Source organism: Schistocerca serialis, chromosome 7, assembly GCF_023864345.2.
Source record: "Schistocerca serialis cubense isolate TAMUIC-IGC-003099 chromosome 7, iqSchSeri2.2, whole genome shotgun sequence".
NCBI classification, from domain to species: domain Eukaryota; kingdom Metazoa; phylum Arthropoda; class Insecta; order Orthoptera; family Acrididae; genus Schistocerca; species Schistocerca serialis.
Window position 1 is genome coordinate 314218047 of NC_064644.1, and position 14249 is coordinate 314232295.

General features: G+C 42.1%; 1 protein-coding gene across 1 annotated transcript in view; it reads right to left on the bottom strand.

Moving 5' to 3' along the window:
* Positions 1-5318: 5318 nt before the first annotated feature.
* LOC126412248 (epoxide hydrolase 4-like) overlaps positions 5319-14249 on the bottom strand; it is a 58133-nt gene continuing 49202 nt past the window's right edge. The window contains exon 6 of the mRNA XM_050081746.1: positions 5319-5959. Coding sequence (XP_049937703.1) covers positions 5685-5959 — 275 coding nt within the window. The 3' untranslated portion in view covers positions 5319-5684. The remainder of the gene's footprint in view (positions 5960-14249) is intronic.

A 14249-nucleotide genomic window follows, 5' to 3' on the forward strand; every position in this document is an offset into this window, starting at 1 on the left:
TAGAACACCGTTGGGATGTTTTGGGACCCCGACTTCGTGCCAGGCCTCACCGACCGACATCGATACCTCTCCTCAGTGCAGCAGTCTACGTAGAATGGGCTGCCATTTCTCAAGAAACCTTCCAGCACCTGATTAGACGTATGCCTGATAGAGTGGAAGCTGTCATCAAGGCTAAGGGTGTGCCAACACCATACTGAATTCCAACATTACCGATGGAGGGCGCCACGAACTTGTAAGTCATTTTCAGTCAGGTGTCCGGACACTTTTCATCACATAGTGCACACACATATCATATTCCAGTACATGTTTTTAGCGGAGATTTGTATACAGTGTGGTCCATTGATCGTGACCGGGCCAAATATCTCACGAAATAAGGGTCAAATGAAAAAACAACAAAGAACGAAACTTTTCTAACTTGAAGAGGGAAACCAGATGGCACTATAGTTGGCCCGCTAGACGGCGCTGCCATAGGTCAAATGGATATCAACTGCGTTTTTTTAAATAGGAACCCACATTTTTATTACATATTCCTGTAGTACGTAAAGAAATATGAATGTTTTAGTTGGACCACTTTCTTCGCTTTGTGATAGGTGGCGCTGTAATAGTCACAAACATATGGCTCACAATTTTAGACGAACCGTTGGTAACAGCTAGGTTTTTTTGTGATACATGTAGCTTTGTGAACATATCTTTTCTAAGAACGCCTGCTGTTACAGCGATATTACCTGTAGATACTACATTAATGCAATAAATGCTCAAAATGATGCCCGTCAACCTCAGAGCATTTGGCAATACGTGTAACGACATTCCTCTTAACAGCGAGAAGTTTGCCTCCCGTAATGTTCGCACACGCATTGACAATGCGCTGACGCATGTTGTCAGCAAAGATCCTTCAACTTTCCCCACAGAAATAAATCCGGGGACGTCAGATCCGGTGAACGTGCAGGCCATGGTATGGTGCTTTGAAGACCGATCCAACTGTTATGAAATATGGTTACCAATACCGCTTCAAGCGCACGCGAGCTGTGTGCTGGACATCCATTATATTGGAAGTACATCGTCATTCGGTCATGCAGTGAAACATCTTGTAGTAACATCGGTAGAATATTATGTAGGGAATAAGCATAGATTGCCATCGATAAAATGGGGGCTAATTATCCTTCCTCCCATAATGCCGCAGCATACATTAACCCGCCAAGGTCACTGATGTTTCACTTGTCGCAGCCATCGTGGATTTTCCGTTGCCCAATAGCGCATATTATGCTGGTTTACGTTACCGCTGTTAGTGAATGACGCTTCGTCGCTAAATAGAACGCGTGCAAAAAATCTGTCATCGTCCCGTAATTTCTCTTGTACCCAGTGACAGAACGTTTTTGAGATTCCCGATTCTCGCGCAATTTGTCTGCTACTGATGTGCGGATTAGCCGCGACAGCTGCTAAAACACCTACTTGGGCATCATCATGTGTTACAGGTCGTGGTTGGCGTTTCACATGTGGCTGAACACTTCCTGTTTCCTTAAATAACGTAGCTATCCGGCCAACGGTCCAGACACTTGGATGATGTCGTCCAGGACACCGAGCAGCATACATAGAACACGCCCGTTGGGCATTTCGATCACAATAGCCATACATCAACACGATATCGACATTTTCCGCAATTGGTAAACGGTCCATTTTAACACGGGTAATGTATCACGAAGCAAATACCGTCCGCACTGGCAGAATGTTACGTGATACGACGTACTTATACGTTTGTGACTATTACAACTGCATCTATCACAAGGCGAAAACAGTGGTCTAACTATAACATTCATATTTCTTTACGTACTAGACGAATATGTAATAAAAATGGGCCTTCCTATTTTAAAAAAACGCAGTTGATATCCGTTTGACCTATGGCAACGGCATCTAGCGGGCGAACCATAGCGCCATCTGGTTTACCCCTTAAAGCTAGATGAGTTTCGTTCTTTGTAGTTTTTCCGTTTGATTCTTGTTTCGTGAGATATTTGGATCAATGGACCACCCTGCATAAATTAGTTCTTTCTTGACACAGGTTTCAGGTTGACATCAAAGGAATGGAACTGAAAATTGTTTTGGATCGATTCTGGCTTTACTGTCGATGCGCCAGTATACAGGGTGTTACAAAAAGGTACGGCCAAACTTTCAGGAAACATTCCTCACACACACATAAAGAAAAGATGTTATGTGGACATGTGTCCGGAAACGCTTAATTTCCATGTTAGAGCTCATTTTAGTTTCGTCAGTATGTACTGTACTTCCTCGATTCACCGCCATGGTTTCATACGGGATACTCTACCTGTGCTGCTAGAACATGTGCCTTTACAAGTACGACACAACATGTGGTTCAAGCACGATGGAGCTCCTGCACATTTCAGTCGAAGTGTTCGTACGCTTCTCAACAACAGATTCGGTGACTGATGGATTGGTAGAGGCGGACCAATTCCATGGCCTCCACGCTCTCCTGACCTCAACCCTCTTGACTTTCATTTATGGGGACATTTGAAAGCTCTTGTCTACGCAACCCCGGTACCAAATGTGGAGACTCTTCGTGCTCGTATTGTGGACGGTTGTGATACAATACGCCATTCTCCAGGGCTGCATCAGCGCATCAGGGATTCCACGCGACGGAGGGTGGGTGCATGTATCCTCACTAACGGAGGACATTTTGAACATTTCCTGTAAGAAAGTGTTTGAAGTCACGCTGGTACGTTCTATTGCTGTGTGTTTCTATTCCATGATTAATGTGATTTGAAGAGAAGTAATAAAATGAGCTCTAACGTGGAAAGTAAGCGTTTCTGGACACATGTCCACGTAACATATTTCCTTTCTTTGTGTGTGAGAAATGTTTCCTGAAAGTTTGGCCGTACCTTTTTGTAACACCCTGTATGTGTCTGTGAAAGAAATTATTTCAAGTCATTCCATGAACAAAATGTGTACTATTGTTTACAACAATACGATTTAAAGCTAGTACTGTGACCTCAATCATTACGTGATTTAATCTGATGTAAAATCAGAACAGCAATAGATAAAAAATAAGACGAATTGAAATGACGGGGAGTGGTAAACTGTTGTTATTGAATGTGTGTGCCGAGCATTTCATGACATTTGTATAACAAAAACTAATAGGTAACCGACGAATTCGTGGTTTTCAGTTTGACTACTATGTACAGATTGACCGTAAAAACAATTTTTGACGAATAAAATGGAGCATGTATCAGTCGAAGCAACAGAGTGATCGAAAAACCGTGTCACCTACCAGAATACTGAACAGTGTGAAATGTGGTTGTTGGTATAACCGGCAACACATTCAGTGTGCTGGGGATCCTTGTCTGTATAATATTAATAACTATGGCACCTAAGACAGTGTAAAGATGGTACTGGAGAAAGGAATTTTACCAGAACCTCTTAACATTATGTAGACTATAAAAATTACACTGCAAGACCTCTTTGTGAAAAATTCACGTAGCCTACATAGTTCCTGGTATTCTGTTTTGCAAGGTTCTAGCGTTGTGAAGTTCACTTCCTGTATCTTGGACCCTCATTGCAGGCAATGACAGGATATATGTGCATGGAAAGAAAAGGAAAGAAAAAGTGTCTGTCATACTGAAAACACTAGTCCTTAACGAGAGTCCTGTTTCGATAATATGTAAAAGCAGAATTTCAAAGCTGTATAATTACTAACATTTTGTGAATCACATTCTCAACCCTGATGGGTTTTCTCCGTTTTGGAACGTGTGAAACGTGGTTTTAAGGAAGATATATCAATTACTGTTTAAAATCTCGTCGCTTTGGAGATCTTTAAAATGCACTAGTCGGATGGTCGATATCGTAGCAAGAAAGAGGCCGTGGTCTGCTCGGAAACGAACCTGGCATTAGGTTGGAGTGTCTTATGATAAGTCAAGATGGGGGTTTTAACCGTTGTCTTCTGGAAATCGAGCCCAAACCATAAATGGATCACTTCTGCTCTATGTCATGTAACTTTGTGCGCTCAACTATGTAACAACCAAACCTATACAGAGTACTTTCCATCGTTAAGTAGTGGTCGTGTTGCTCCCATGTTGAGTTACTGTAATTATCTGTATACTGACAAGTGCTTATGCTGTAACCTACTGTCAGTTTCACTGTGATTATGGCATCAGCTGCCAGGGTACACCACACCGCTTCTTTGCGGTAATATACAATGCACTAGCCAACATAATTTTGGTAACGCTGAAAAGACGATTCATCCCAGTAATCCAGACAACGTCCCGAGAAGATGTTACAAAATTTAAAAACCTGCCCTCATTATTTTTTACTGTAGAATGTATCCAGATTAAATTACTTACCTATCACTAACATATGTTTCTAATTTGCTTGTCGCCAAATATATTCATCTCATTGTTTTAGGCATCTTCAATGGCATAAAACAGATATTGTATTATTGCTGTCATCATCTGCTCCTCACTTTACGCAGATAAACACGCTCTTCACATAAAAGAATCGTAAATATGTATTTAGAATGATATTATTATAATATGCACTTGGTGTTAATCAAATCAATTCCATGATACAGAAGAATGCTACTAATTATGACTATGTACATGAAGAATCTGAATTGACCCACCAGGGTAGCCGAGAGCATTAATGCGCTGCTTCCTGGACTCGGAAGTCCCATAGTGCTCAGAGTCATTTGAACCTGGAATCGGGTAGCGCGCTGCCCCAGATCGAATGCGCTCGGCGGATTAGCGCATGCTGGCCAGCCTGGATGTGGTTTTCAGGCGGTTTTCCACATCCTGATAGGTGAATACCGGGCTGGTCCCCACGTTCCGCCTCAGTCACACAACCCACAGATATGTGCAAACATTCTCAGTATTTCATAGCTTACACTAGACGCAGACAGCTGGGGGTACACTACTTATGTCTCATGGGGTTCAGGGTGGCGGCAGGAATGGCACCCGGCCACCCTCTGCCAGTAACACTGCCAAATCCGTCCTAACACGGCTGACCCCGCATTGAAGCGGGACAGGGGCCGAAAGAAAGAAAAAATATATGAAGGATCTGAATTCTGCTATTGTTGTGGCAATGTTTATATGTACACCACTGAAGACGGCTAAAATCATAGTTGAAGCAGCTGTAACTAAAAAAAATCTTTATCATATACATGTAGAACAATTACATTTACAAGGAAAAAAGTTATTTGGGGAATCTCTCTCTTTCTCCCCCTTCCCTCTTTCTCTCTGTCCCCATCTCTTTTATTTTGTTTTCAGTGAAAAGTGAGGAAGGTCGCAATATTCAGGCAAAGAATAATAAACAATAACTAGACCACCAAGACAACATACAGATACTATTTTATGAGAAGATATAAAAATTGAAATTGGTCATTTATATCTACCTGGGTTGTACACTGCCAGCATACAGTGAAAAGTGAACATTATGTAGCCATGTGCAGTACATCATTGTCTGAAAACGTTGTTTTATACTAACGAAAACTTTATGATTGTTTTTATTATGTGCGTTCACAATAATACTCAGCACAGTCACCCCATAATCACAAGGATCAGACAAAGACGACACGTCTCTCCATCAGTCTTAATTCGCAGTGTCCCTGCTGTACTGAGGCACAGATCTTTCCTGCTTTAATGGCACTGAAAAGGGAAACCTTTTGTAGGTGCATGTGCGAGACGTCAGCGAGCTCCCTGGCCGGACAGGAAGTCCCTGATGAGCCTGTTGACTTCCTCTGGGTTTTCCTGCTGCACGAAGTGTCCAGCCTCCTTGACGATGGCGGTGGGGACTCCTATCTGGTCCCTGGCGTGAGACAGGAAGTCGAAGGAGAGCGCGAACTCCTTCTCGCCGAAAAGGAAGAGTCCAGGGGGCAGCGGCTTTCCTCTCGGCGGTGACGGCTGGTGCCATGGCGCCTCCATAAGGGCCCGGTAGTAGTTGATGGGCGGCGTCAGCGCTCCTGAAAGTCACAGACAGTAACAGCACAGTACTGCACACAGCGTCACCGATAGGCGACGGCACGAGGATGACGTGTGTGTTCGAAGATAACTGGCCGAATCAAAAGCGATCCATACGTTCAGTGCATCCGTTAAGTAGTGGAAGATCTCATTAAAGTTCCTGATTCAACGGTCGTACTAATGCAAAAATGGCTGATATCCATGTGCCGGGGACGGAGAGGGGAGAGGGATATGAGAAACCAAATAAGAAATTCAGCACTGAGCAAGCGACTAATCTTAGGAGACAGACTGTAGAAAGGCAAATCTACTTTGTACGAGGTTCGCCCAGAAAGTAATGCACCACACTTTTTTTCTTCAACAGTTCGTTATCGAACATAGTGAGAATTACACACACGAAAGAATGCTGTTTTATCTACACGACCTATTTTTAAATGTAGTCTCCATGCCGGCCGCTGTGACCGAGCGGTTCTAGGCGCTACAGTACGGACCGCGCTGCTGCTACGGTCGCAGGTTCGAATCCTGCCTCGGGCATGGATGTGTGTGATGTCCTTAGGTTAGTTACGTTTGCGTAGTTCTAAATCTAGGGGACTGATGACCTCAGATGTTAAGTCCCATAGTGCTTAGAGCCATTTGAACCATTTTTGTGATCTCCATCCCGTTCTACGGCCTTCCTCCAGCTCAAAACAACGGCGTGTATGCCCTGTCGGTGCCAATTTTCGTCCTGGTGGCGGAGCCAGGGCTTCACTGTGTAAATCACCTCCTCATCGTTCTCAAAATGTCTTCCAGGAATGGAAAACTTTGAACATAGCTGCTAAGGTTGAGTGACCGTGTCAGAATTATATTAGAACAAATAAGCCCTCAGTCACAAATATTAAGTCAAATGTGACCAGTTTTCGACGCTACTATGAGCGTCGTCTTCAGAATTAAACTAACTGTTCTAAAACATATTAGGTATATAATACATTAATAAAATTAAAGTTTGTACTGACTGGAAAGAGATGCAGTACTTACAAGTCACATTTTAAAAAATCTAAGCCGGAAAGGCGACTTGTTCACTCAAGTACGAGCAGCCCTTAGCGGCTCGCCATCTTATTTACAACTATTCATGAAGTCACCTTTCCGGCTTAGATTTTTTAAAATGTGAGTTGTAAGTACTGCATCTCTTTCCAGTCAGTACAAACTTTAATTTTATTAATGTATTATATACCTAATAATGTTTCAGAACAGTTAGTTTAATTCTGAAGACGACGCTCATAGTAGCGTCGAAACCTGGTCAATTTTGACTTAATATTTGTGACCGAGGGCTTATTTGTTCTAATATAATTCCAGGAATGGTATCCTTCAATGGCCCAAGCAGTGCAAGTCCGAAGGCGCTAGGTCAGGGCTGTAGGGTGGACGAGGTAACGGTGTCCAACCCTGTTTCGCTACGTGTTCAGCAGTCCTCAGACTTGTATGGGGACGAGCGTTATCGTGTTGCAGCAAAACACCTCCCCGGTTACTGTGGCGCCGAAGTCGCCAGAATCGCGTATTGAGTTTTGTTAATGTGTTGGCATTTGCTTCTGAATTAATGATGCCGCCTTTTTCCATCACATCAATGAGAATCACACCTTCACAGCCCCAGAACAAGGTGATCATGACCTTACCGGTGGAAGCAATTGCTTTGAATTGTTTCTTCTGTGGGGTCGACTGTCGTTTTGTTTCGGGCTCAAAATGGTAAACCCACGTTTATCACCTGTCACAATCCTGGACAAGAAGGCCTTGCTCTCAGCTTCAAAACTTTGCAACAAATCAAGACAAATGTTTTTTCTGTGCGATATGTGAGCCACCGTTAGACACCGCAGGACCAATCTTGCACACACTTTTGAATATCCAAGAGTGCGGATAATTGTATCCACATTTCCTTTGCTGACTGACAGATGCAGCGTCAACTGCCGAGTCGTACTGCGTCTGTCCCCGCGAATGACATCAGCTCGCTGTAATATGTCAGCTGTGGTCTCCCCGAACGCTGCAAATCGTGGCACGCCGAACCGCCTTCTGATGAAGCACCCACTGTAGGAGCATGGTCACAATGCACTCTAAACTACACAGAACACCGTTATGACCACGTCGGAGACTTGCAGCGTATCGAGGGCATTTCGCAGGTGCCCAGCGAGTGACTGTACTTCTGTCGACAGCAGATAGTCCATAGACTTTGCACAAGCGTTTGTGAATATTTCCCAAAGTTTCATTCTCTGCGGTGAGAAATTCTATGACGACGCGTTGCTTGTAACGCACATCACCTGCAGACGCCATTTTGAAACTGTCCTGCAGCTACGCTATCTGTCGGAAGTGACGGAAACTTGGCGCGCTCACTCAGGAGACTTCAGATAATACAGGGTTATTACAAATGATTGAAGCGATTTCATAAATTCACTGTAGCTCCATTCATTGACATATGGTCACGACACACTACAGATACGTAGAAAAACTCATAAAATTTTGTTCGGCTGAAGCCGCACTTCAGGTTTCTGCCGCCAGAGCGCTCGAGAGCGCAGTGAGACAAAATGGCGACAGGAGCCGAGAAAGCGTATGTCGTGCTTGAAATGCACTCACATCAGTTATAACAGTGCAACGACACTTCAGGACGAAGTTCAACAAAGATCCACCAACTGCTAACTCCATTCGGCGATGGTATGCGCAGTTTAAAGCTTCTGGATGCCCGTGTGAGGGGAAATCAACGGGTCGGCCTGCAGTGAGCGAAGAAACGGTTGAACCCGTGCGGGCAAGTTTCATGCGTAGCCCGCGGAAGTCGACGGATAAAGCAAGCAGGGAGATAAACGTACCACAGCCGACGGTTTGGAAAATCTTACGGAAAAGGCTAAAGCAGAAGCATTTCTTAAACAGGAGATTGGAAAACCGATGGATCGGTCGTGGTGGAGATCATGATCAACAATTCATGTCATGGCCTCCATGCTCTCCCGACTTAACCCCATGCGATTTCTTTCTGTGGGGTTATGTGAAAGATTCAGTGTTTAAACCTCCTCTACCAAGAAACGTGCCAGAACTGCGAGCTCGCATCAACGATGCTTTCGAACTCATTGATTGGGACATGCTGCGCCGAGTGTGGGAGGAACTTTATTATCGGCTTGATGTCTGCCGAATCACTAAAGGGGCACATATCGAACATTTGTGAATGCCTGAAAAAACTTTTTGAATTTTTGTATGTGTGTGCAAAGCATTGTGAAAATATCTCAAATAATAAAGTTATTGTAGAGCTGTGAAATCGCTTCAATCATTTGTAATAACCCTGTACATACGTAGCGTTTCGCATTCGTAGCATTGTTTACGGCTGAGGAAAAAAATGCTGTGCGTTACTTTCAGGGCAACCTTCGTAGTACATGTAGATAGATTTTGACAACGTTGACTGGAATACACTCTTTGAAATTATGAAGGTAGCATAGATAAAATACAAAGAGCAAAAAGTTATCTACAACTTTTACAGACATTTATTTATTTCTCAAGTCAAGCCCTGCTGCCTGTTATTATAGAACAGGTCGCAAATTATACAGACACCAGGTTACTATTACATGGTTGATTTCACAGCAGCACCGTAAAGTTCGTGAGACGCCATGAGCAGAGGTTGTCCGGTAATATCGGCCGACAGTTTGGTCACAGTGTGCTCGATCTCCTTCATCAGTTTTTGGCGGGATCAAGTAGGTTAAGTTAGGATGGAATCTGTTCTATGTATGAAGTAGGTTAGGTTTCAACTGACAAAGGGTGGGAGGGCTATGAGGACGCCTCTACGCTTAGGGGAGAGTACTGCAATGCTGTTTGCTATTAAAAAGACGCTGTATGCATTTGAATGAGCTATGTATGTCTCAAAAAGAACATGGCGAGTACTTTACACAGTCCTCGGTTACTGGAATTAGCAGGCAAGATTTACAAATATACGAGAGGAAGAGAGAAAAGTTGTATGTTGTATTATACGCTCGATGTGATTCGTGGTGACCTTGAAAAACAAGATTACAAACACTTCATGTAATAGAATCACTGCCCTACTGGCATACAAGCCCAGTAAGTAGTAATAATAATTTGTAAACAATGCCCACATACCATAACCCCAAAAGATTCACTACAGTAACTTTAAGCAAAAGATACTCTAGAATTCTCATTTTAGCTAATTATTTTTTGAGGCTATAATTTATTGCGGCTTGCAATAATCCTACAATTCAGTCCATAGATTACGAACTGTATCTCTGTTATGATATTTTTGATTCTTTGGATGCCACAAACTCTTCTGTAACTTCGATTGTCAGTTTCTCACAGAGCATATTTCGTATCGTGTCAGCCGATATGACCTAAGGAAACAAACTGATGTGAATTTCAGCGATTGTCGTCCGAAGTCTGGTGCAAAGAGATTTAATAATGTTGAATTCCGAGACTAACTGTCATACCTCTGATTTTCCATATAATTATCTGGTTTACGGTATCAATTACGTCCAGTTGAAAACAAAAATGAAACATCCAATGCAGTTATATGGGAAATGGGACCTGAAAAAATTCTTTTCTAAAGATTATGTATATTTTGTTGCACTGAATACAATTTTTGCTTTCAACGATTGTACGCATCACTTGAAAGGAAGAGATGTATGTGGTAGAAGGTTTTTTTGGTGCACTGAAATACGACAAAACCTTGATGTTATGCGAATAAGAAATTGTGCGTAAAAGTGTATGGAGGTTCTCAGAAAAAATGAAAGGGCAGAGAAAGCCGGGAAAGAAACCAGACTGGCAAGAAAAATAATCTGGGCCAAATAATTATGGGTAGGGCATGTTTTATAGCGTGTATTTCAATATAATGTTATTTCGTAAATTTTTCTTTAAATGCTTTTGTGCGCGACCAAATTTACCGTGCCTTTTCTCATGTTTTACTTATCAGAATTATATAAAATTTTCAGATTAGCTCATGTTGCTGCCATATGTCACGTAGCGAACGAGTTTTGTGAGATTTGACAGCGCTAAGAGAAAAAAAAATTGAAGGTGAGCAATATCTATTAATAACGTGTTTCTAAAATCATAAAATCAGAATTACTTAAAGAATATTGGTAACAATTTTGTTTAATTGCGCTATGTCTACGAATTTTTCTGACTAAATCTTAAGGGCTACCGTTCTCTTGTTAATTCCTTTTACCAAAGGGACATACGGCAATTCAACGTTCAGAAGCTTAATATTTTGCACTGAATTGTTATTGTTAATTAAGTTCTTATCTTTGTAATATTTGAATGAAGTTCTACAAAAAGTTGTAAGAAAATTTGTGAGATAATTAATCCTAAATGTATTGGAACAGCCGGCCGGTGTGGCCGAGCGGTTCTAGGCGCTACAGTCTGGAACCGCGCGACCACTACGGTCGCAGGTTCGAATCCTGCCTCGGGCATGGATGTGTGTGATGTCCTTAGGTTAGTTAGGTTTAAGTAGTTCTAAGTTCTAGGGGACTGATGACCTCAGATGTTAAGTCCCATAGTGCTCAGAGCCATTTGAACCATTTTTTTGTATTGGAACAGTCATGTTCAGAACTAGATTAATGCCCCCTTAAGTGATACATTCATCACAGTATATTTTTAGCTTGTATTTCTACACACTCTAGCTAAATATATTTTGTTCCAAACTACCTATATATTTCATACGGCTTTAATTAACGTTTCTAGCGTTTTTTTCGATGTTCGTTTGTTTGTAATTTGCAAATGGATGCATGTGACAACATAATGAAATGCTTGCATACGTATATCAGGTTTTTGTTTTATTTAATCTCCTTCCCGGATTTTACTGACAAAGCGGGGCCACGCCGTTTGTATCACAGATTTACTTCAAACTTTGTACACCTTTAGTAGTCCATTAAAACAACATAATGTGCAAGTAGTAAGGTGCACTTCTCGGGCAATTTCGAGAAAATCGCAAGAGAAGTTTTACGTGTATATTGTGTAATGAATGTATCTGTGCCTAGGTGCCCGATGTCAGAGTTCATTGTGGGCAAGTGGTTAGCGTTCAAGCAACGTTAAGACGACCGTGTATGAGGCGACGGTTCGATCCCCGCTATACATTTTTTCATCACTGGTCTTATTATTTAGTTTATGTGACATTTGAGAGGTTATATAATTAAAGAAAACCACGTGTATTTCCCTTAAGTTTTAGGGAATTTCATGTTATTTAACTAATATTTTTAATTAAATTTTATTATTACAACAAACATACACTGTTGTTGTTGTTGTTGTGGTCTTCAGTCCTGAGACTGGTTTGATGCAGCTCTCCATGCTACTCTATCCTGTGCAAGCTTCTTCATCTCCCAGTACCTACTGCAGCCTACATCCTTCTGAATCTGCTTAGTGTATTCATCTCTTGGTCTCCCTCTACGATTTTTACCCTCCACGCTGCCCTCCAGTACTAAATTGGTGATCCCTTGATGCCTCAGAACATGTCCTACGAACCGATCCCTTCTTCTAGTCAAGTTGTGCCACAAACTCCTCTTCTCCCCAATTCTGTTCAATACCTCCTCATTAGTTATGTGATCTACCCATCTAATCTTCAGCATTCTTCTGTAGCACCACATTTCGAAAGCTTCTATTCTCTTCTGGTCTAGACTATTTATCGTCCATGTTTCACTCCCACACAAATACTTTCAGAAACGACTTCCTGACTCTTAAATCCATACTCGATGTTAACAAATTTCTCTTCTTCAGAAACGCTTTCCATGCCAATGCCAGTCTACATTTTATATCCTCTCTACTTCGACCATCATCAGTTATTTTGCTCCCCAAATAGCAAAACTCCTTTACTACTTTAAGTGTCTCTTTTCCTAATTCAATTCCGGCAGCATCACCCGACTTAATTCGACTGCATTCCATTATCCTCGTTTTGCTTTTGTTGATGTTCTTCTTATATCCTCCTTTGAAGACAGTGTCCATTCCTTTCAACTGATCTTCCAAGTCCTTTTCTGTCTCTGACAGAATTACAATGTCATCGGAGAACCTCAAAGTTTTTATTCCTTCTCTTTCGATTTGTATTCCTACTCCGAATTTTTCTTTTGTTTCCTTCACTGCATGCTCAATATACAGATTGAATAACATTGGGGATAGACTACATCTCTGTCTCACTCCCTTTCCAAGCACTGCTTCCGCGCGACCGCTACGGTCGCAGGTTCGAATCCTGCTTCGGGCACGGATGTGTGTGATGTCCATAGGTTAGTTAGGTTGAAGTAGTTCTAAGTTCTAGGGGACTAACGACCTCAGCAGTTAAGTCCCATAGGGCTCAGAGCCATTTGAACAATATGAGCACTGCTTCCCTTTCACGCCCCTCGACTCATAACTGCCATCTGGTTTCTGTACAAATTGTAAATAGCCTTCGCTCCCTGTATTTTACCCCTGCCACCTTCAGAATTTGAAAGAGAGTATTCCAGTCAACATTGTCAAAAGCTTTCTCTAAGTCTGCAAATGCTAGAAACGTAGGTTTGCCTTTCCTTAATCTTTCTTCTAAGATAAGTAGTAGGGTCAGTATTGCCTCACGCGTTCCAAACTGATCTTCCCCGAGGTCGGCTTCTAACAGTTTTTCCATTCGTCTGTAAAGAATTTGCGTTAGTATTTTGCAGCTGTGACTTATTAAACAGATAGTTCGGTAATTTTCACATCCGTCAACACCTGCTTTCTTTATGATTTGAATTATTATATTCTTCTTGGGAATTTCGCCTGTCTCATACATCTTGCTCACCAGATGGTACAGTTTTGTCAGGACTGGCTCTCCCAAGGCTGTCAGTAGTTCTAATGGAATGTTGTCTACTCCCGGGGCCTTGTTTCGACTTAGGTCTTTCAGTGCTCTGTCAAACTCTTCACGCAGTATCATATCTCCCATTTCATCTTCATCTACCTTCTCTTCCATTTCCATATTATTGTCCTCAAGAACATCGCCCCTGTATAGACCCTCTATATACTCCTTCCACCTTTCTGCTTTCCCTTCTTTGCTTAGAACTGGGTTTCCATCTTAGATCTTGATATTCATGCAAGTGGTACTCTTTTCTCGAAAGGTCCCCTATAATTTTCCCGGTTGGTCATGGTTTATGTTCTTCTAGATTATTTTGTTTGTCTAATATTATTTATGAACGTTTAGGTAGACGAAGAATATTAAGGCAGTATCTATCTTACCCCTCATGAGATAAGCCTCTACATCCTTATATTTGTCCTCCAGCCATCCCTGCTTAGCCATTTTGCACTTCCTGTCGATCTCATTTTTGAGACGTTTGTATTCCATTTTGCCTGCTTCACTTGTTG